The following is a 21,761-nucleotide window of genomic DNA, read 5'->3' as shown; positions in this document are numbered from 1 at the left end:
ACATACAAGATCATTTACAGTCTTTTAATGACCATCTGTTAAAAGAATAAAAAACAAAGTTAAAACAATACAACAAAATCTGAATCCAGCAGTTGTATATTTGACCAGATTACAGGTTAAAACTTACAGGGATCTTGTAACAGGTGTATATTTTGACCTATCTTGTCCACAGGGACCTGAGAACTTTGAACTGTCATGACCACAGGGACCTGAGAACTTTGAACTGTCATGAAAACAGGGACCTGAGAACTTTGAACTGTCATGGCCACAGGGACCTGAGAACTTTGAACTGTCATGGCCACAGGGACCTGAGAACTTTGAACTGTCATGGCCACAGGGACCTGAGAACTTTGAACTGTCATGGCCACAGGGACCTGGGAACTTTGAACTTTCATGGCCACAGGGACCTGAGAACTTTGAACTGTCATGACCACAGGGACCTGAGAACTTTGAACTGTCATGGCCACAGGGACCTGAGAACTTTGAACTGTCATTACCACAGGGACCTGAGAACTTTGAACTGTCATGGCCACAGGGACCTGAGAACTTTGAACTGTCATGGCCACAGGGACCTGAGAACTTCTATGGGTGTATTTTGACCTGCCTTGTCTGCAGAGATCTGGAAACTTGTTAAAGGTAAATTTGAAGCTGTTTTAATCACAGGGACATGTCCCTGTGTTATTATCAGAGAATACAGTTTATATCGCACAACTGTCCACAACTGTCCAAACAACATCAAACAATCAGGTGTAAGAAATCATACATCACTGTTTAAATACAGAGATCTTTTGAACAAAATGTCGGGGACAATTTGTTAATTTGACCTAATAAGTTACATATATAGCTTATTCCACAATAAGCCCAGTGGATCAACACATAAGTCACACTCAAAGTAGGAAGTTTGGCAGCCTAACAATAAACAGTGTCTCTGGTACTGTGTGTTTCTACTGAAACCATTTTAAGTAAGTAGTAATTGAAATAAAAGGTTATTTAGGCAAACGTTCCAACTGACTGAGCTGTCATAGTTGAGAAGGCATATTGTTGTTGATTGATATGGTGCCAAGATGATGAATCAAAATGGAGACAATCAGTAAGGAAATGTAGAATGTTAGGAAAGAGGATGGTATTCGGAAATGAAATAGTTCTCTTAATCTTGTACATAGATGAAATGATATCTGATTGGTCAAATCAGGAAAACTGTTCACGCTGACAGGAACAACCGAAATCATATTGATCAGAATATCACGTAATGACAGACTTTAATTCTCTTCTTGATATTGTATTGGAGTTTCAAGAAAGCAACTTTTTTTTCTTTCATTAGACCTCATTTGAACTCTGACCTTTTGTTTGCAGATAGCGTGATGTTATTACATTATCCATACAGATCTCTGTGTCTCCTGTCATGTGAATTTTGTGGCACCGAGCCGGTTCAGAGTTACTACGACTGAAGAACCACAGTTTTGAGTCTGATGTCTGTCCCTCTGCTCCATTAGAATCATTTACGATATATGTATTAGATCTCCTCATGACTCCACAAAAATAGCTGTGAAATTACTAATCAGCTGAAACTTTCTCTAGTGTAGTATACAATATAGCTTAGCACTTTTTAAAAAACTTTCAAATCAAATCAACATTTCAGAAATCAACATATTGTTTCCCAATGAGAAAAATAACTTAAGCACATCCAGATGTATCCAACAAAAAAGTCTTTCTTAGCGGTTAAAATCAAATAACTGAAAAACGGTCAGCAGAAAGCTCCCTGTTCCATCATTATCAGCACATTTGGAAACTGAAGTAACGATTACTGACAGGATGCTGTCTCCAAGAGGTTGTTTCTGTGATTTTTTGAGTATAATTTATAGTTGTAACACATACTCCAGAAGGTTTCATATGGTGTTAGTATACCAGAGTAGGAATTATATATGCTGATAATGTATGTCGATCTATCACATCAACACCCTGGATACTCTCTGTAACCCCTGGAGCATGTATGTGTAAGTTACTATGTAGCCTTAAGGTAATACATGTACGTCACCTTTTAGCTACAAACCGACCATATCACATACAATGTATGACCTACATTCTGTTATCAGACATTTAACCCCACCCCCCACTCCCAAAAAAAAAAAAAAAAAAATTGTGTATCATAAGACAATTTTATTACTACATGTCAATTTCCTCATTGAAACATTTTCTGGTGCAAAATTTGATTTCAATTGATGTTAATACATCCTATTTACCATGGGCTATACAGTATACATCAATATAAGTCAAGCTGATAATTACATCCAGGAAGTTGCACATCTTAGCTATAGGCAATATGTGGATCACTATGTTAAGCTATGCTGCATGATTACCTTGTCGTGTAATCTATTAATACATACAAAAAATTCCTATATCACATTTATACAAATTTTGAATTCATGTACCATAATAAACTTCTATTCATAAAGAACCCAGAATTTGTGTTAAATTGGAATGGATATTTAAATGGGGCAGATGCATCTCATATAATTAAAGAACATATCAAAGTATATCTTTACCAAATAATCAAGTAATCTATCAAACCTAAAAATATTTCCAGACTATTATTTCAAGTAAAATAATTCCTGAATATGAGTGTAAAACAAATCTTTCAGTTCGAATAAGCAATGTGTTTTATTATAAAGAAGCATAAAGGACCTTCATCCTTATTTCTCCTGAAAAAGGTGAATGTCAGAGGTATCGAACATAGGGGCCTTCATTTCCAAATTTGTTAAAAAGTTAAAATCATCATTTACTCTTCTACTACATTGTAGATTCTTGGTAGATTTTCAATTCATAGCATTTCAATTTTTGTTGACTTCATTTAACTGATCTAATTTACTTAAGATAATCATGTAGGGATCCTTTTTACAATTGTCCAATATCATGACCTTGAACATTATTTTACCTCTTAGTTATTCCACTAAACAAAAAGATTTTGACATGTTTAACCCTGTGACATTGAAAATGGTCAATATAACACCAAGGACATAAGCTATACCTTCCTGGTTTTAAATAGAAAACAGTGCAGTATCTTTAAATAAACTACAAGAGGCCCACAGGGCCTGCATCGCTCACCTGGATCTTTATGACCAACAGTACTTTATCTGTGCATATATTCCACATTTAACACATTTGACCCCTGTGACCTTGACTATGGGTCAAGGTCATTTCTTTTTGCAAACTTTCTTGGATTTCATAAAAGGAACATACTGGCAAAATATAATAATTCTAGGATTTTCGATATTTCATAAGAAATTGTTTAAACGTTTATACACATTTGACCCCTGTGACCTTGAAGATTGGTCAAGGTAATTTCTTTTAGCAAACTTTGTAGGACACCAGAAGAGGAACATAGTAGACTAATATAATGATTCTAGGCCTTCCGGTATTTTGGAAGAAATCGTTTAAAAGTTTCAACACATTTGAATTCTGCAACCTTGAATATTTTTTTCACAAACTTTGTTTGGCTTCATCAAAGGAACCTTCCAGCTATATATAATGATTCTGTGCCTTCTGGAATTTCGGAAGAAGTCGTTTAAAGGTTTTAACACATCTGATGTCTGTGACCTTGAATATGGGTCAAGGCCATTTCTTTTTGCAAAATTTGTTTGGCTTCATCAAAAGAACCTTCCAGCCAAATGTGATAAGTCTAGGCCTTTCGGTATTTCAGAAAAAGTTGTTTAAATGAAAAGTTGATGGACGCAGGACGGACAGACGGACAGATGGACGCCGCGGTATGGCATTACCTCACATGGCCCTTTGAGTCAGATGAGCTAATAAAATGGACTGTCTCACAGATTCTTGAGGATAAAAGAATTAAGTGGTAAGCTGAATCACTGGGTCCTTGTCAAAGAAAACTTAGATTATGTGTTGAAACCCTGGGTCCTTGTCAGAAAAGCCCAGATTGTGAGCTGAAACCCTGGCTAAAGATGGAAAAAAGAGAAATCTGTTAATGGTCAGGGGCTATAAGTTGTCAAAACTCTCAATATAATAAAGAGTTTCTATAGAGAAGTATCAAAATATAACTGTTTGAAAGTTCAAAGGAAAGCAGATTTCTGCCACAGCAGATATTAAATCATGGCCACAGTTTCCAGTTTTATAATCCATATCTCTTCCACCATGGTGTTAAGAAGCGTGCTATATCAACTGAATAATGGAAACATGTACAAGCCATTCAAGTCAACTCCCCTGTTTTCCTTAATTCCAATCTCTAAATCCCACAGTCCCTGGGACAGATGCCACCAATGCTGCAATTGACGCTGCAATAAAACCTCAATATGTGGCTCCACAAACAAAGCATATTGAAAAAAAAACAAACTTTTATATTTATTGATTATAAAACTGATTAGATGCCATATACAGTCTTCATGTACCTAGTGAAAAGTATACATCAACTGTATTGCAGCAATCTTCTTTAAATCTATATTTCTTTCAGTCCTGACACCAGACACATACCTGTGTGCAAGTGTTCGCCCAGATATAACATTAAGGGGACATCAGAAAGTATTGCAACAAGCACTTCAATATGTTGAGCATAAAGAATCAACCTGATTGATTTGTTACTGGCTGTTCATCTTTGATCAGTTTGCTTTCCCAAACTTGCCATATCCTTTGACATTTGAGCTTCCGTAAATTTAATAATACACCTAGAAAGCACAGAGTTCCATCACAGCTGAAATAACATGGATTATAAATCTGTCACGATGTGCAGATGAGCAACATCAAAAATAATGTGACCGTAAAAGACCAAAGTGTGAGGAGCTTAAAAAAAACCTCACCTGTCAATGAATGCATTCAGCTACAACATGGACAGGCAAAAATTGATTCAGGGTACTTACCAGGTGATATCTAGGTTAAAATATATAGACCTGCAAAATAATGTTGTTGGTGACCTGAAATGAAATTTGCTATGACTGCAATTTATTTCTCCTGAATTTGTTTGACTTAATTACTGTGGTACTTTTAATTTCAATTCAACAAAAATGTGATTTTATACAAATGAAGTTGGTACAAATTAAATTAAACAAAAGCCTGATGTGTAAATTAACATCAACCAACATTATGATGTCATAACATATATACAAGCACACAAACACACCAAACAAGACTCAATACAACACAAAATATTTCCTCCGTTTATCGAAGCACTAACTAGTTAACCAAAATTTCTGTGCATTTGCATTTTTCTTGACACTCTACAAAACGTCCTTGTGGCACATAGCTTTGCTTATTACAAGCCGTGTCTGTCTCATATTTGTGGAATAATTACGGGCCGTCGTAGGTGTTTCAACCCGGTTACATGAAAGCAGTTTATGTGGTACTTCTTGCTACTACATAACTAATTTACTGAACAGTCTATATGATATTATCAAAGTACATGAAAGTTTCCATGAAAAAAGGACAATGGAGCTGTCGTTTCAACAAAACTTATCGGTCATGTCTTTTTTTTTCAAATGATGAAATATGATTATAGACATAACGGTCAAGTGTCAAGCACAAGGTAAGATTCGTTGCAACCGACAAGATATGAAGTTGACATCTAAGATCATCATTTAGTTACAAACATTGGATTCGTCTTCTAACCTTTCTCAATGTCATCTATATTGCCCATCACACTTCCGATTCTCCCAAGGGAAGCCATCGTTACTTTCTACAGTTGAACGTTAGAATTCCTCTGTTTCCTAGATCTATTGACGTCTTCCACTTATCATATGATAAACAACGTCACGAAAATGTTTCTTAGTGTGACACTACAGTATATTTAGATAATCGTTCAAATGATGCAGATTTTCACTACTCTCGTGTCGGGGTTTTTAAATCAAAGTAAATGAAGATATCCAAGATGTTCCGAACAGTGTTGATACCAGAGAAAAGTATCTGATAACTAACATAGATATTTCAGTTAGTAAATTTAGCATGATTGTTTCGCAACTTCGATGATTTTATTAAGCAGCAAAATTCAATGACTATACGCAACGAAAACAAGGCTTATCCCTTGTGATATCTTTATTTACAGCATAATTATCTTATATAAGATTTATCCATTACATACGTCTTTCTACTTCCGTTTCTGATGTATTTATGACACCGAAGTGTAAAAACGTGGAGTGGAATAACTCAGTGTATCTCGCGCCTTTCATTACACAAATTGGCATTGAAAAAATGAGAAAACCATTGTCAGAAATAATTTTCATGAACTGGATTGATGTGTAAAAAAACAGGTGTTATTAAAACCAAAGACATGCCGAACAGTGGAAGTAGCCACCGGCCCGGAGCCAACTTTTTTTCACATATGAAATGGGAACATCTCCTGGCAGGCGTCAGTGGCGGAGTAACTTCCACACTAGTCCTTCATCCTCTTGACCTGGTGAAAATCCGATTTCAAGGTAAGAAAACAAATGCACACTTTCCCAGCCCATTAAAAACAATCCAAGAAAAGTTTTTAAGTTTGTTCAAATAAAGACCATGGCCCATATTCAAGGTCACCAGTTTTATGTAGTTTTTTGGTAACCATCAAATAAATGCCACTCAGTGACTAAAGTGGTCATGTTATTCTAATAGTAACACACCTGGTTGAAGATTTGATTTTGTCTTGCTCACAGATAAGCTTTCCTAAAGCCTAATGTAAATCCACACTGCAAGATTTACATGACAGGTTTGTTATTGTACCAGCAGATAAAGTCTTCAATAAATTGATCCTTGACTGCAGACATTATAACATTTCCTGTATGCAAAAAGAAGTGGACATGCTTGATAACTAAGAAAGTCCCACATATACAGACTTTCCGAAATACGCCTGTCCGACGGACATGACCGATATTTTTTTACGAGGTCCGACGTTTTTTAAATCCTGATCGGTCCGACTGTCCGGCATTTATAATCGCATGTACACAAAACAGCGTCGCTAAAGTATAATGAAGGTGCCAAACACGGGGGAAAAATGAAAATATACGCCAGAGCAGTGCACATAAAAGAAAAAAAACAGTATGAAAAGAAGAGACCCAAGAGAGAAAATTTAATGAAAAATGGTAGCAGGGCCGAGAATGGTTGGTGTACGACTCGGAGAAGGTGATGATGTGCTGCAGGGACTGTTCCGATTTTTACGGCGAAAAGAGTCTGAGAAATACAAACACATTTATTCTTGATTGCACGAATTTCAGGACATCTATGGTTGAGGATCATGAGAAATCAAGAGTGCACCAAAAAGCACCTATCCACCTCCAAAATAAAACAAAATCTCTCGTGGAAAGTCCTGTCAGTTGCTGGCAAAGTCCTTAAAAAACTGAAGTAGGCAGAAAAAAACAGATTAGTGAATTTGTTTTAGAATGCCCATGTGTTAATAGTGAAATTCGTCACTGAAGTGTTGAACATAATTTATGTTAAATCTTAATGTGACCGGCTGGCTTATCAGACAGATAGTTTAATTGCGGTCAACTTAGTGTCAGAATCATGCCGTGAAACATTGGCTGGACATGCTCTCCACCAGTGAGACATTAACTGGTCACGGTTTAATTGTAGATCAGTAGAAGACACTTTTCCCTATCAGAATTAGATTAGAATTACTTTAGGATAAACTGTAAGATCACAGCAAATAGAGTCAGTCCTGGTGTGGCCGTGGAAGGAGTAACTTGTTAAGCTCGATACTCAGACCATACATGTTATCATTGTTGTAACTTGTGCTAATACTCAACATTTGTACTTTAGAATGGTTGTTGCTGGTCTTTTGTATGACATAAGGATAGTACAACATAGAGGGGTAACATATTCTGGTGGCAGCGGTAAAGGATCATTCTAAGGAGAAGGACTCCGTTATCAAAGGTATAATGCTCATAAGAACTGTTCAATATGTCGATGCCTGAAGAAACGGAAACTGCTAAGATGACGGCAGCACAAACAAAGTTGGAAATAAGAAGACTCGAAATTCAAGCAGAGAAAGAGGAAAAAGAACGCCAAATGAATTTCGAAAGAGAAAGGATGAAGATGGAAGCAGAAAAAGAGGAAAAAGAACGCCAAATGAATTTCGAAAGAGAAAGGATGAAGATGGAAGTGGAAAGAGAAAAGATAAGAATGGACGCCGAAGAAAAGGAAAGAGAACATCAAAGGAAAGTGAAAGAATTGGAACTAGAGATAGAAAAAGCAAAACTTCAAAATGAACGAAGTGACACAAATTCTAACCCTGTGCCATTTAGACTGAAACTTCAACCTTATAATCATACTGAAAGTGAGGATATAGTGACATTCTTATCAGAGTTTACTGCTTTATCAACACAGGCTGGATGGACAGAAGAAGTAAAAATGCTACAGCTGAGAGCCTTGTTAACAGGTGAGGCCAGAGAGGTAGCTATTCAAGCACATGGGTCATTTGAAGAACTTTGTAAAGCCCTAATGGACAGGTACGGGAAAAGGCCCTACCAGTATTTCAAGCTATTACAGACAGCCCAAAAGGAACCTAAGGAAACATACAGAGGACTTATGGCAAGAATTGAACAATATCTTACTAGATTTGTGGACTCGGTAGAGGATGTCATGGAAAAGGAAAAATTCAAAGAGGAATATTTTCTTAGTGCATTGCCAGTGTCACAAGCACAATGGATACGCCGTAACAAAGGGTCGAACAGTGTGGTTGAAGACGCAGAGGATTATATTCTACCTGAATGGAATATAAACAAATCAACGCAAGGTAAAAGTATAAATGGAAAACCTTCTGCCTCTGATCGGGACCAGAGAAAGGAGCAATCGAGGGAGCAAATGAAAAGTGTGCAGTGTTACAATTGTAACAAGTATGGGCACTTAGCGAGGAAATGTCCAAAAAACAGAGAAGGTAAAAATCTTGCAGGATTTTTAGTGCGACAATACACGGGAGGACTTATCCATGTCCCAGGAGAGGTCAGTGGCCGTGATATTAGTTTCGTGAAAGACACTGGGTCAGCGATGACCTTGATTAGGGAAGACCTGATGGACCCAAGTTGTGTATTGGAGGGTCAGCAAGATAGCGGTGTACAGCAACTGGACAGCCATTTTCAGCCAAACTGGCTATCGTTGATATGGACACGCCATATTATAAGGGACACACTCAAGTCGGATTAGTGCCTGACCTTGTCGCTGAAGCCCTGTTGGGGGTAGACATAATAGAGAGACAATCAAAGGCTGTGAATGTTGTTACGCGTGCACAACACCGTAATGACATTGCTGAAGAAAGGCTAGCTGAGGACAAGGCAAAGGAATGCCATGTAAAAGTTGGAATGGACCCCGATACGGGCGTCGAGGAGGACCAAGTGGATGTCAGTAAGGGAAGTGATGTTGGACAGGTGAACGATGTGGACCTGGACCGTGGCGATGACGTTGGTGAGGACACTGACAACATCAGTGAGACTGTATCTCACAGCAATGGGGGTGATACAGTTAACATCACAACAGAGGAACCACTTGAACTTTCTGCTGTAAATGCTGAAGTGCTTAGTAAGCTTCAGCAGGAAGATCCAACTTTAGCCAACATTCGGAGAAAAGCTGCAAGTTCAGAGGAATCTGTGCAGGAAGATAGGAATGCCCTGTACTGGGAAAATGGTATTCTCCGTAGGAAATGGGAGTCTAGTGATGGAACCCAACATGGAGTCCAGGTAGTACTACCAGAGGCACTACGTCTCAATATCATTAAATTGGGACATGATAGACCACTTGCGGGACATTTAGGGATAGAAAAGACCAAAGAGCGTGTCGTTAATTCTTTCTATTGGCCAGGGATTTTTAAGGACATACAGGAATACTGTAGTACTTGTAACGTATGTCAAAAGACTGCCAGAAGACGTGGTGACGAGAAAGCTCCATTAGGACAACCACTGATCATCAGTGAGCCATTTTACAAAATATCTATGGATGTTGTTGGGCCACTGTCTCGAACAAAGGTGGGGAACAGGTTTATTCTTACCATTATGGATGACGCAACAAGGTACCCAGAGGCTTTTGCATTAAAGAATGTGGACGCAGAAACCATAGCTAACACATTGGTGGAACTGTTCAGTAGGGTAGGAGTGCCTCGTGTTATTCTGACAGACCAGGGCACAAACTTCACCTCAAAAATGATACAAGAACTCTACCGTGTGATGGGAATCAAGGGCATAACAACATCGCCATATCACCCACAGGCTAATGAGAAGGTAGAAAAATTTAATGTAACTCTCAAAGCTGTGTTAAAGAAACTCTGCACGTCAAATCAGGAAGCCTGGGACGAGCTGTTGCCATATGCATTGTTTGCATATAGGGAAGTACCCCATGAGGAAATGGGATTCTCACCATTTGAGATGCTCTATGGATGGCCGATCAGAGGGCCATTACAGATTTTAGAGCAAGCCATGACAGGCGAAGGGGAGCTTAGAAAATCTGTCATTGACCATGTTGTTTAGATGAGAGAAAAGCTCGCAATGGTTAGAGAAACAGTACAGGAAAACCTGACAATCAAACGGCAAAAGATCAAAGAGTAGTACGACAGGAACGCCACAAAACGGGAACTTCGACCTGGGGACGAGGTTTTACTATTACTACCATCAGACACGTCAAAAATGGTCGCCCAATGAAAAGGACCATATAGGGTCATAAGGAAAGTCAACAACATCAGCTATGAGGTCAATGTTGGATGACGTCGTAAACGAGTTGTTTATCATATCAACCTACTACGGAAGTACAATAGAGCTGTCCAAAACGTCATGTTTGTCGAAAAGGTTGACATCGCCGATTCTGATTTTGACAGTTCTAATTCAACATTGGAGGTAACACTGGATGTTACACTTGGCAAAATGTTAGATAAGTCACAGCGCCAAGAAATCCGTCAGCTTTGTCAAGAATACAGTGATGTCATAAATCCTGATGCGGGAAAACCATTGTTAGTTACGCAAAGCCTGAGGACAATGTGTGAGAAACCAATCCGACAACAGTCATACAGAATTCCTCAAGCCAAAAAACAAGAGGTGAAGAAATTGTTGGATGAAATGATAGAGCGTGGTTATATAACACCTTCCTCAAGTGCATACTCATCTTCAATAGTTTTGGTGGAAAAGAAGGATACTACAACTCGGCTTTGTGTGGATTACAGGAAACTCAACGACGTAACTGTATGTGACGGGTACCCAATACCCAGGGTGGACGAGATATTTGAAAAGCTAGGCAAAGCTCAATACCTCAGCACTATGGACCTAGCAAAGGGGCAGCATTCGTAACTGAATTTGGACACTTCCAATTCAAGGTAATGCCTTTTGGTATGAAAACAGTGCCTGCTACATTTGCAAGGATGATGGACAGACTGTTAGCAGGAGTAGAACATGTGGTCGCTTACTTTGATGATATAGTGGTATACAGCGACACATGGAAGGAACACCTTGAACATATCAAGACTGTATTACATAAACTTCAGGAAAGTGGATTAACAGTAAAGCCATCAAAATGTCAATTTGGTGAAGAGGAACTTTACTGTCTGGGACACATTGTTGGGAAAGGAAAGCTTAAACCAGATAGTCGGAAGGTTCAAGCCATGGTTGACGGCCCCCTCCCACAAACCAAAAAAGGGATTAGGTCATTTCTAGGTATGACTAGTTACTATCGGCGTTTCATTCAGGATTATGCCAAGATATCGGCTCCATTGACCAACATGCTAAGGAAAGACAAACAAAGGCAACCCAAATGGACGGATGACATTGTAAATGCATTCAACCAACTAAAGGATGAGATGATCAAGGCACGGGTACTAGCAAATCTGGATTTTTAAAGAGCCCTTCTTCATTCAGACTGATGCCAGCAACGTGGCTATTGGAGCGGTCTTAAGTCAGAATATCAACGATAAGGAACACCCTATTGCATACATCAGCAGAAAGTTACTGCAGCGGGAACAAAATTACTCTACAGTGGAGAAGGAATGTTTAGCTATCGTTTGGAGTGTGGAGTCATTCTCCTATTATATTAGTGGTGTTCACTTTACCATTTTGACTGACCACAATCCACTTAAATGGCTTGATAAGACCAAGCAAAAGAATCAGAGACTGTTAAGATGGGCACTGGCATTACAACAGTTTCATTATGCAATCAGATATCGAAGGGGCCAGGAAAATGCAAATGTGGACGGACTATCCAGAATTGAATAAATAGTGTATATATTTTGAAAAAAAAAAGACGAACACTAACTCTGGATGTATCGTCAGTTATTGCGATGTGTTTTAAGGTTTTGTGATGTGTATAACTTCAGAACAAACAGTGACATTCTAACAGAAGTACCTTATCCAAGGAAGTTAACAGTATCTGAATCAGATTTATGTACTGTGTTAATTGTAGAATTTAGAATTAACTGTTGTTCAAGTAAACTTTACCAGTGTTTGTGTACATACTAGATATTATCTCAGCCTGAGTATCATGAGCAGATTGCTATCTCTTGAACTTTTAGACCGTAAAAGTTTTCTTAGGCAGGGGGATGTTAATAGTGAAATTTGTCGCTCAAGTGTTGAACATAATTTGTGTTAAATCTTAATGTGACCGGCTGGCTTATCAGACAGATAGTTTAATTGCGGTCACCTTAGTGTCAGAATCATGCCGTGAAACATTGGCTGGACATGCTCTCCACCAGTGAGACATTAACTGATCACGGTTTAATCGTAGATCAGTAGAAGACACTTTTCCCTATCAGAATTAGATTAGAATTACTTTAGGATAAACTGTAAGATCACAGCAAACAGAGTCAGTCCTGGTGTGGCCGTGGAAGGAGTAACTTGTTAAGCTCGATACTCAGACCATACATGTTATCATTGTTGTAACTTGTGCTAATACTCAACATTTGTACTTTAGAACGGTTGTTGCTGGTCTTTTGTATGACATAAGGATAGTACAACATAGAGGGGTAACACCATGCAATAGCTAAAAGTAATCGTCCCTTAACAGATTATATATGGCTTTGTTATATTGACGGAACCAAACAGATAGACATTGGCAGTCTCCCAACTACAACTGTTGAAAACATGTAGACGCTCTCGTGTGGGATCAACATTGCTGAATGACCATATTATTGTGAAACTGTAATCCCCAGAAATTATGGAGTTTAATCCAGATGATGCCATCGACACCTGGCTGGTAAGTTTCCTGAAATAACTCTAAATCAGTTGTAATAGATCATTTACAGTATCATAAGAGTAGTGGATATAATTGTAATTACAAAAAAAGTCACAAAAATGAGCCTACCGTTTTGATGTTAGTTAAGCACTTATACTTTGAAGTTATTGTTAGTGTTGTTAGATTTTTTTTATATAATTTAACTTTCAGGTGATTAAATTACATGTACTTAATTTTGTACAATACTGATATTTTAGGCTGGATCTGTGATGGAAAGAAGAACAACATACAGACGCAAGGAAAAGAAGGTGACTCTAGAATCACAACAATCTGTTGTCATTCAGTCTGAGTTTGATACTGAAGATGTCCAACAAAGATCAGGGTCACAAGATCCTCAAGTTGGTCAAGAGTCAGATGACAGGAGGAGGAGGATGTCACCGAGCCAACTTGAAGTTTGGTATCTCTGAGACACAGGAGGAAGTTACTAAAGTGACAGAGTCTTCTTATATGTCCCTTGAAAGGGGCATTAACATTCTGTGCAATAAAGATTCTGATCCAGATATTGAAGAAGAGTGCTTTGACTTTCAAGATGAACTATTAAACTTTGATAAGTTAATGGAACTCAGCAGAGAATAAATATGAATGTAGAAATAGTTTTGACAAGAAAGTAAATGAAAAATTAAAGAAATGTGACAAGTTTTCTTTGTTTTTGTTTAATATCGTTCGGTCTGACAGATTTCGTTTCGGTCTGACAGTTTTTCAGGGTATGTCCGACCGATTACTGGGATTTAGGGCTTTATTCAGATAATTACCTTGATCCACTTTCACTGGATTGTATGGTAAAATGTTTTCAAATGAGCAAAAGACCCAATATTTTGTCATTTCAAAAAGTAACAGAGAGAAAAGAATTCAGGGTTGAATAAAGAAAGTTTCTTTATTGTCCTTGTCCAGATATGTCTTTTCTTCATTAACTCCTGAAGAATTGAGTAATTACTACATAGCCATTGGCCTCTTGTTTCACATATTACACATGTATAAAAGATATTGTTGGTGATTGACTAACTAAACATGCTGCTACCTGATTTGATCTTTATAAACCATGATAATATTTACTTGCAGCCTCAGTGTCGGAGACCTAGAAAAATCTTAACAAATAGAGAAAAACGTGTTTCTGCTGTTTTAGAGAAACTCATCTATGTGATCAAGGTTCTATTAATTAAATCAAAGCATGCTCCACTGTCTGGGTGATAGAGGTTGTAACACTACAAGCTGAAGTGAAATCTCTTTATTCATGAAGGTGAAAGCCATCAGCTTCATTTTGAATCTACCTGAAAAGAAACCTTTGTGAGATGTCGGCAATTTTCAAAATGTGGCTTTTTTGCCAATTTTACTTTTGACATGGTAGAGCCCTCATGCTAGAGATCCAGGTTCCTGTCTGGACAATGGGCAGGAATTTGCATGTGGTCAAAATATAGAACAATCTTCCGGAGTATATTGTATCTGCACCAACAGTTAACTCTTTCAAAAATAGATTAGACGAACACTGGGCAAATCAAGAATTGGTATATAATTATAAAGCAGAAATTCTGTAGTTCCTGGATCTGATGTCTCAAATGACAATAATTATAAACATTATCATTGTATCACCGAGACCAGTATAGAGGATTGTAACGATCCTGCACTGGTAATAAACTAAACTAAACTAAGGAATGTGTTTTATTTCTTCTTTCACTCTTCATTAATCTACACATACAATGTTAATTGTATAAGAACAGAAGCATATCCCAAACCAAACAACTTTTAAACAGATTTCTCTACACTGGCATTAAGGACAAACTGATTAATCAACACTTCATTGTATTTGAATAAAAATGCAACATCAGTTTAAGGAGTGGACACAACTGTCAATTTAACAAAATTAAAAATTTACATTACTGATTGAAATGTGTTATCAGAATAGTTAGTTTAGCACATGCAAGGTCTTAGGTAGAATATATGAAAGAAGTAAACAGGTTTTGGGTCAGTTGTCTGACTAGATCAGTTTTTTCTTAGAATCCTATTTTGTCCTAAGCCCCCTCCCCAATCCTCCACAACCACCAATATACCTATATACCTATATCATTTGATAAATAGTTACAAATATTTACCTTGGTTTCAAATAGATTTGTAGTTTTGTTTCATGTATCAATCTTTTTTAGTGCATGAGGGCGGTGTGGCCGGAGTATCAAGACCGATGTACAATGGCTTAAAAGATGCATTCCTACAGATCATTCGTAAAGATGGGGTCACTGGAATGTATAGAGGAGTGGTACCAAATGTTTGGGGAGCTGGAACGTCCTGGGGGCTCTACTTCTTTTTGTAAGTGAACTGATATCTTATTTGATACAACTCATGAGTTTATCAGTAGGGGCTTGGAAGTGCCATATTAATGTAGCTACTGTAAAAATGGAAGTATTTCAATTTCTTAAAAAATGAATGTCCTGTTGAAAGATAGGTACCTCAATTTCTTAATTATTAATATTCTCTGAATGTCTTATTAAATGATACATAACTAAGTATACGTAATGTAGTTGAGATACATACCGTAACTCAGTTTGATAAATGAGTTCAGGTAATAGAGCCAACGCCGTTCATTAAAGTTGGGTGGTTTGTAGGTTCCTCCACTCCCCAGCTGGATACCTCAGGTATGCAGGGTGATTGAGCAAGAGAGAAAATCCGAATCTAAGTATCAATCACAACAGTCTGCAGAGTGGTTGTTCTTAATATTTATTATTCAATACCGTCTACCGGTTTCGCCCTCCCGGGCATCTTCAGTTATAATAAATATAAAGAACAACCACTCTGCAGACTGTTGTGATTGATACTTATATTCAGTTTGATAAATATGCCAAAACAGTTTTTATACTCCGCCAGATGCGATCGTATATTGGCGTCATCTTCTCCGTCTGTTCGTCCGTACGTCCATTTCTTGTGAGCGCAACTCCTCCTAAACTAGTCATCAGATTTTCATGAAACTTGCTCAATGTCACTACTACAATGGGTAAATGTGCATGAAGGGGCAATTTTTTGGTTCGTTGATTTTTGTAAGATTTATGCCATTTTCAACTTTGTATCTGTAGCTTGTTCATAGTGGAGCCTTGTGAACGCAACTCCTAAAATAATCATCAGATTTTCACGAAACTTTCTCAATGTCACTACTACAATTATAATGGGTAGATGTGCATGAAGGGGCAATTTTCCGGTTCGTTTATTTTTGTAAGATTTATGCCATTTTATCTTGATCTTAAATTTTGTGGCAGCGTATATTGAACAGAGTGATGATCATACATTTACAGTTACAACAGCATTAAGACTTGGATGCAGGATGGTGACACTCAAGTGAACCTTGGTCCAGCTAAACATATGCTGGCTGCATCTGAAGCAGGTATGTATAATGAAAAGTCCCAGATTTTGGTTGCCTTTTGAAACATGTCAAACCAAGTAGTTTAATGTAGGTATGTGGTATTATATGTATAAGGTATAACAGGTGGAGTAGTACATCCACATACGAGTCGGGATTTCTGTGTTCAAATATTGTTCTCCTTTAAATTATCCAATAGGATAATAATAACAACAACCATTAACTGTATTTTTACAGTGACAGAGGGTACCGCATGATTTATTGCCACATAATTTAGTATTTAACAGAAACATGTATTGTTCTTCATAAGCACGCGCAATTTGCTTTTATTTGAAAACTTCAATGATTAAATACTGTTTTTAACTTAATAGCAAACGAAATTATCAAAATTCATTTCAATTGATTTTTATTAAAATTCTTCCCACAAAACTTAATAAGCTTAGAGGAAAAAATTCTTACACCTACGCAAAACAAACAAAAAAATTTGCGTGTGCACCGCGCTACCCGAGTCGCCTGAATGACGGACCCGGGTACCAGGACACATGTATTAGCACGACCCGCACGTGCTAATACACAACACGCCACCTATTGGAAAAACATAACACGGAGAAATTCATTTCATCCTTATTCCCCAGTCAAACGGATGAAATTATATTTCTCCTTTAAATTATCCAGTAGGATAATAATAACAACAACCATTAACTGTATTTTCACAGCGACAGAGGGTACCGCATGAAGAATAAAGAACGGGGAATGTCTCCCAAAAGTACTAGATACGCCCCCAAACAGATTATAGGATCCATTTAGGAAAGTCACAAGTTCAGATGCCTAGAAACATTCAACTGTTCATGAAAATTGTCTTCAATATACCAGTCCTTCGCCGTTTCTGATCTCCAGCGCCCGTGGCGTTTAAACAACAATACCAGCGTTGGCACCAGCTGAAGCTCCTCCCGCATGAAGGCTGTGTAAACCAAACTTCTTGATATCCGGAACCACTGAAGAAAACGCCTGAATGAAATGCTCTCTGAACCTCGAATACAACATAGGCTTATTAAGCTTCCTGAGCACATAACTACCAGTTTCCAACATAGTAAGGTTCCTAAACACAAACTCCCCAGAATCATCCGATATACCAGCCAGCTTCACATACAGCTCAAAATTACATACCGGACACAACCGCGATCCAGTCCTACTAACGATTATCCAAGAACCGTCCCGATATACATCTGTCTTTGAATGTTCAATGAAAATTTCCATGTGTGAAGTGCGTATCTGTATATCAGACCTCCTCAATGCAAGTACCTCTGCGTTCCACATAAAACCTGCGTAAGCAAACAAACACATGGTAATGATTCTCTGGTTATACAAATTATTTTTATCAAACATCTTATCATATACAGCATTAAGCATTGATATAGTTATTGCCTGTTTTTTCTGCACTGGCTTAGCTAACAACCTTTTTGCCCCTTCAAACACATTCCGTACTAATGTAGACACAGTAGGGATACTTTCCCAACAATATCATGAGCCCACTTAACACCATACATAGCGTCCGTTAAAGAACCAGTCGTTCCATTGTTCTTCACCAAATATGATATATATATACACAGATGAAAAGGTTTCACAAGGAAGATATATTCTTCCTCAAAATTGTTCTCCTTAGCCCACTTTCTCCAACGTAAATATCCATAGCAGTACTTCCTAACCGTACTCTCAGCTTTACAATGCTGAAGTAGCTCAGGTACACCCAAAGCGTAATCCTTAAGGTGATCCGGAACCATAGAACATTCCTCTCTCAACACTGACGTCACTAATCGTGAAAAAGGAAAACAAAAACAACAAATTAAAATATATACAAATTCCAGTGGAAAGTAAGTTACCCTTATGAACCCAAATCACATATACTAGACAATTAAATTCATTAATGACATTCACAAAACCACCACAAAACCCAGCAACACACTGCTGTAACTGACAACACACTGTCAGTCCCCTGCTAAGCAACAGGTATACACCAGCAACACACTGCTGTAACTGACAACACACTGTCAGTCCCCTGCTAAACAACAGGTATACACCAGCAACACACTGCTGTAACTGACAACACACTGTCAGTCCACCTGCTGTAAACAACACACTGTATACAGCCAGCAACACACTGCTGTAACTGACAACACGCTGTCGGGGTTCCTGCTAGACAACAGGTACACACCAGCAACACACTGCTGTAAATGACAACACACTTTCAAATAACTGCTAACCAACAGATATACCCAGCAACACACTGCTGTAGCTGACAACACACTGTAAAATCACTGCTGTAAACGTCAGCAATCGGTACTATCAACAAAAACTATTGTAATCTGTAATACTAGGTAATACACATTCTCAACAAAAAATAGACACCCTAATAATGTTAAAACTAACAAATTATAGATTGGTATTCAGATCAGCGAAAATCCAAACGCAACGCTAACATCGGAAATTTCAAGTCTACATTTCCAAACATGCCTTTCCCCGAACGTGACGGGGTGTAAAACACTTCTCAGTATTCAGGAATATATATTCTTGAACACCACCCATGAAATGTACACCATCTGGACATATGTGGGGCCAGAATCTAGCTGATTTCCAAAACGGAATAACTAGAGTACCGTGGGCCCCACACACTTCCATGTACTTGATTACTCTAGTTATCAAATACACCGGAGGATTAAACCATCCATTTTTCCCGGCCCAATCAACCGAGAATGCATCTATACCTTCCGATCCCGGATTCCAATACCTAGAATAGAATGACCGAACTTTCGCATTGTACCACGATGCGAACCAGTCCACCTCATATGGACCCAACTTACGGTTCACCTGTTGAAAAACACACTCACACCCCAGTCGTCAAAATCAATAAGTTTACTGATAAAATCTGCCCTTTCATTTTCCTTCCTCGGTACCCATGCCATTTCTAATGATATATTGTTCTGTACCATTAAACGATATATATCCAGCGCTATGTCTTGTAAATTAGACTTCATGCTCCCCTTTTCTACTATTTTCACAACAGCCTGATTATCAGAGAACCATTTCACCCTGGAACCCCGGAGCACGTGTACCCATGACAACATGACCCTATATACTGCTGTCAATTCCCTGAACGTCGAACTTTGACCTGTCTCATAAGGAGACCACGTTCCATGTGACACACCCAGCGATGACTCGACACAGTAGCCACCGTAACCCGTGGTACTGGCGTCTGAATAGACTATCCTATTACAGTGAGGGGTGTAGCAAAGTTCTCTGCCATTAATACAGTCCAAATGATTCAACCAAAACCGCATTTGACTCAAACATTCGTCGTTCAACGTAATTCTATCATTCCAAGACTGCGCCTGTAACATACGTATCGAAATACACCTGGTCATAAGCTGTACGATATTACCAAACACGATACCCATAGAGATTATCTGCCCTACAAAACTGGACACAGCCTTCACATGGACTGGCCTTCCTTTGTCAACACACTTCAGGATATCCAAAACACAAGCACGTGCTTTTTCTATGCGACGATCTGGTATCCTTAGAACTCCTAACAGGGTATCTATATCCACTCCCAAGAAACCCATACACTGCACAGGATCCCACATAGATTTATCTACCTTCGGAACAAAACCAGACTGTATCAAATCACTTTTGACCTTAGAACTTTGGTCTAATAATTTTGACTTACAAATATTGTGACAAAGACCGTCATCTAAATACATTAAAATCTGGAGACCTTCACCTCTCCATTTTGCTATTAACGGTCTAGTAACTTTGGTAAAACAATACGGCGCTGTCGACAATCCAAATGGTAAAACCAGGAATTTAAAATACACTTTGTCCGAACCAAAAGTCCACGAAAAACCAAGATATTCTGTATGTGGGGGAAATATGTCTATGTGGTGATAGGCCGAGTGAACATCAAATTTAATAAGCCAGCCTTGCTTTACTGTAAATGCTAAAGCCGTTCTCAAATCATCGTACTTGACCGACTGTTTCCAAAGATGCAAATTCACTTCTCTCAGATCTAATATTAAACTTTCTTTCCGTTACTCTGTACCGAGACCGTTAATGGATTTACAACCAAAGGAACAGTATTACACCGTTCTACTAATTGACGTTTCTCCAAATGTAAAATTGCACTCTCAACGAATTCTTTGTTCCTTAATGCAGACAGGTTATTAACCTTTTCAGACTCATTTGGCGCCGAATAGAATGGTAATTTGTAGCCATTTTCAATAACATCTAAAACAAACTCTGAACTCCCTATAGCTTTCCAAAACTCAATATTCTTATTAAATCTGCCTCTCACTCTAATATCACTTTGGCCCTGTTCATACTCAAAATAATCATCCGTGAATAAAATGTCACCTCTACATGTAATATCTCCACTTGCTCTTCGATGTCACTAAAAATAAGATCATACTTATCTTTTAACACCTGTCCTTCTTTAGAATCGAACTTATCACGGGTTTCCGGTCTTAGGGGTTTTGGGGCACTCTCTCCGGAAATGCCCGAATTCACCACAGGCGAAACATGCTCGTGCTCCAGTGCCGTATTGGCCACGAAAAAGCTGCTTCCCAGGATTAATAATAGGACGAGTATAAGACTCCTGGCTTGCCGTACCCGCCTCAAAACTAGGCCTTCCATAGCTGCACCTCACACTTTTCTCCTTTGACTTTTTCTTTCTGTCCTAAAGCCTCTTTACTGCCTTACTGTCAGCTCTCGCAATCTTTCTGTCATCATCCGAATCACTTGCTAACGGATTAGCGACATATTCCTTCACTGTGCCCCAACCTGCCTCTGACGAATCGGCTATTCTAATTAGCTTGTTCCGCCTTGTTAGCTTACTAATAAGTTCATCAAGTATCTCTCCTGCATAATCTTCTTTACCAGCTTTCAAAGCCCAAACTACCTGCTGTACATCCTCTAACACTTCCGAATTAAACGTAAATTGTTCTTTATTTCCTTCGCGTTTCCACACAGTATCTTTATCCTCCCTCAACTTCTGAATCTGTTTGGCCACATCTCGTGAATTTTCCAATACTGACAACCTTGAGTCTGAATAACCCCGCAACTCTCATTTTGCTCCTTCAAATGCTCCAATATATCACCAAGAGTAGTTTCTCCCGAACTGCCGTGGACGTGGCACCAATTTCATCGCCGTCTGTCTCCATTTAACAAAATATACCCGACCATGCTGGACCTAAATTTG

General features: G+C 38.4%; 2 protein-coding genes across 2 annotated transcripts in view; one reads left to right on the top strand and one right to left on the bottom strand.

Annotated features, from left to right (window-relative positions):
* The window catches only part of LOC132558166 (V-type proton ATPase subunit H-like), a 37,459-nt gene extending 31,737 nt beyond the window's left edge, over positions 1 to 5,722 (bottom strand). Inside the window, exon 1 of the mRNA XM_060222698.1 lies at positions 5,611 to 5,722. Coding sequence (XP_060078681.1) covers positions 5,611 to 5,668 — 58 coding nt within the window. The 5' untranslated portion in view covers positions 5,669 to 5,722. The remainder of the gene's footprint in view (positions 1 to 5,610) is intronic.
* A 409-nt stretch (positions 5,723 to 6,131) lies between these two features.
* On the top strand, positions 6,132 to 17,306 carry LOC132558187 (mitochondrial folate transporter/carrier-like). The gene is made up of 4 exons (XM_060222719.1): positions 6,132 to 6,413; positions 15,309 to 15,468; positions 16,446 to 16,534; positions 17,227 to 17,306. The coding sequence occupies exons 1-4, from the start codon at positions 6,233 to 6,235 to the stop codon at positions 17,244 to 17,246; spliced, it is 450 nt and encodes a 149-aa protein (XP_060078702.1). The 5' UTR covers positions 6,132 to 6,232; the 3' UTR covers positions 17,247 to 17,306.
* The last annotated feature ends 4,455 nt before the right edge of the window (positions 17,307 to 21,761 follow it).

Source organism: Ylistrum balloti, unplaced genomic scaffold, assembly GCF_031769215.1.
Source record: "Ylistrum balloti isolate Yb309-2 unplaced genomic scaffold, AGI_CSIRO_Ybal_v1 Utg370766, whole genome shotgun sequence".
Taxonomy (NCBI): Eukaryota; Metazoa; Mollusca; class Bivalvia; order Pectinida; family Pectinidae; genus Ylistrum; species Ylistrum balloti.
This window is presented reverse-complemented; position numbering and strand designations above follow the sequence as displayed.

What these genes read in the sequence shown, in the direction of transcription:
- LOC132558187 (XM_060222719.1), top strand. Translation starts at nt 6,233, where the DNA reads ATGTGTAAAAAAACAGGTGTTATTAAAACCAAAGACATGCCGAACAGT. An exon ending in GGTGAAAATCCGATTTCAAG is followed by an intron (nt 6,414 to 15,308) that starts GTAAGAAAACAA and finishes AATCTTTTTTAG; the next exon opens with TGCATGAGGGCGGTGTGGCC. An exon ending in GCTGGCTGCATCTGAAGCAG is followed by an intron (nt 16,535 to 17,226) that starts GTATGTATAATG and finishes GTATTTTCACAG; the next exon opens with CGACAGAGGGTACCGCATGA.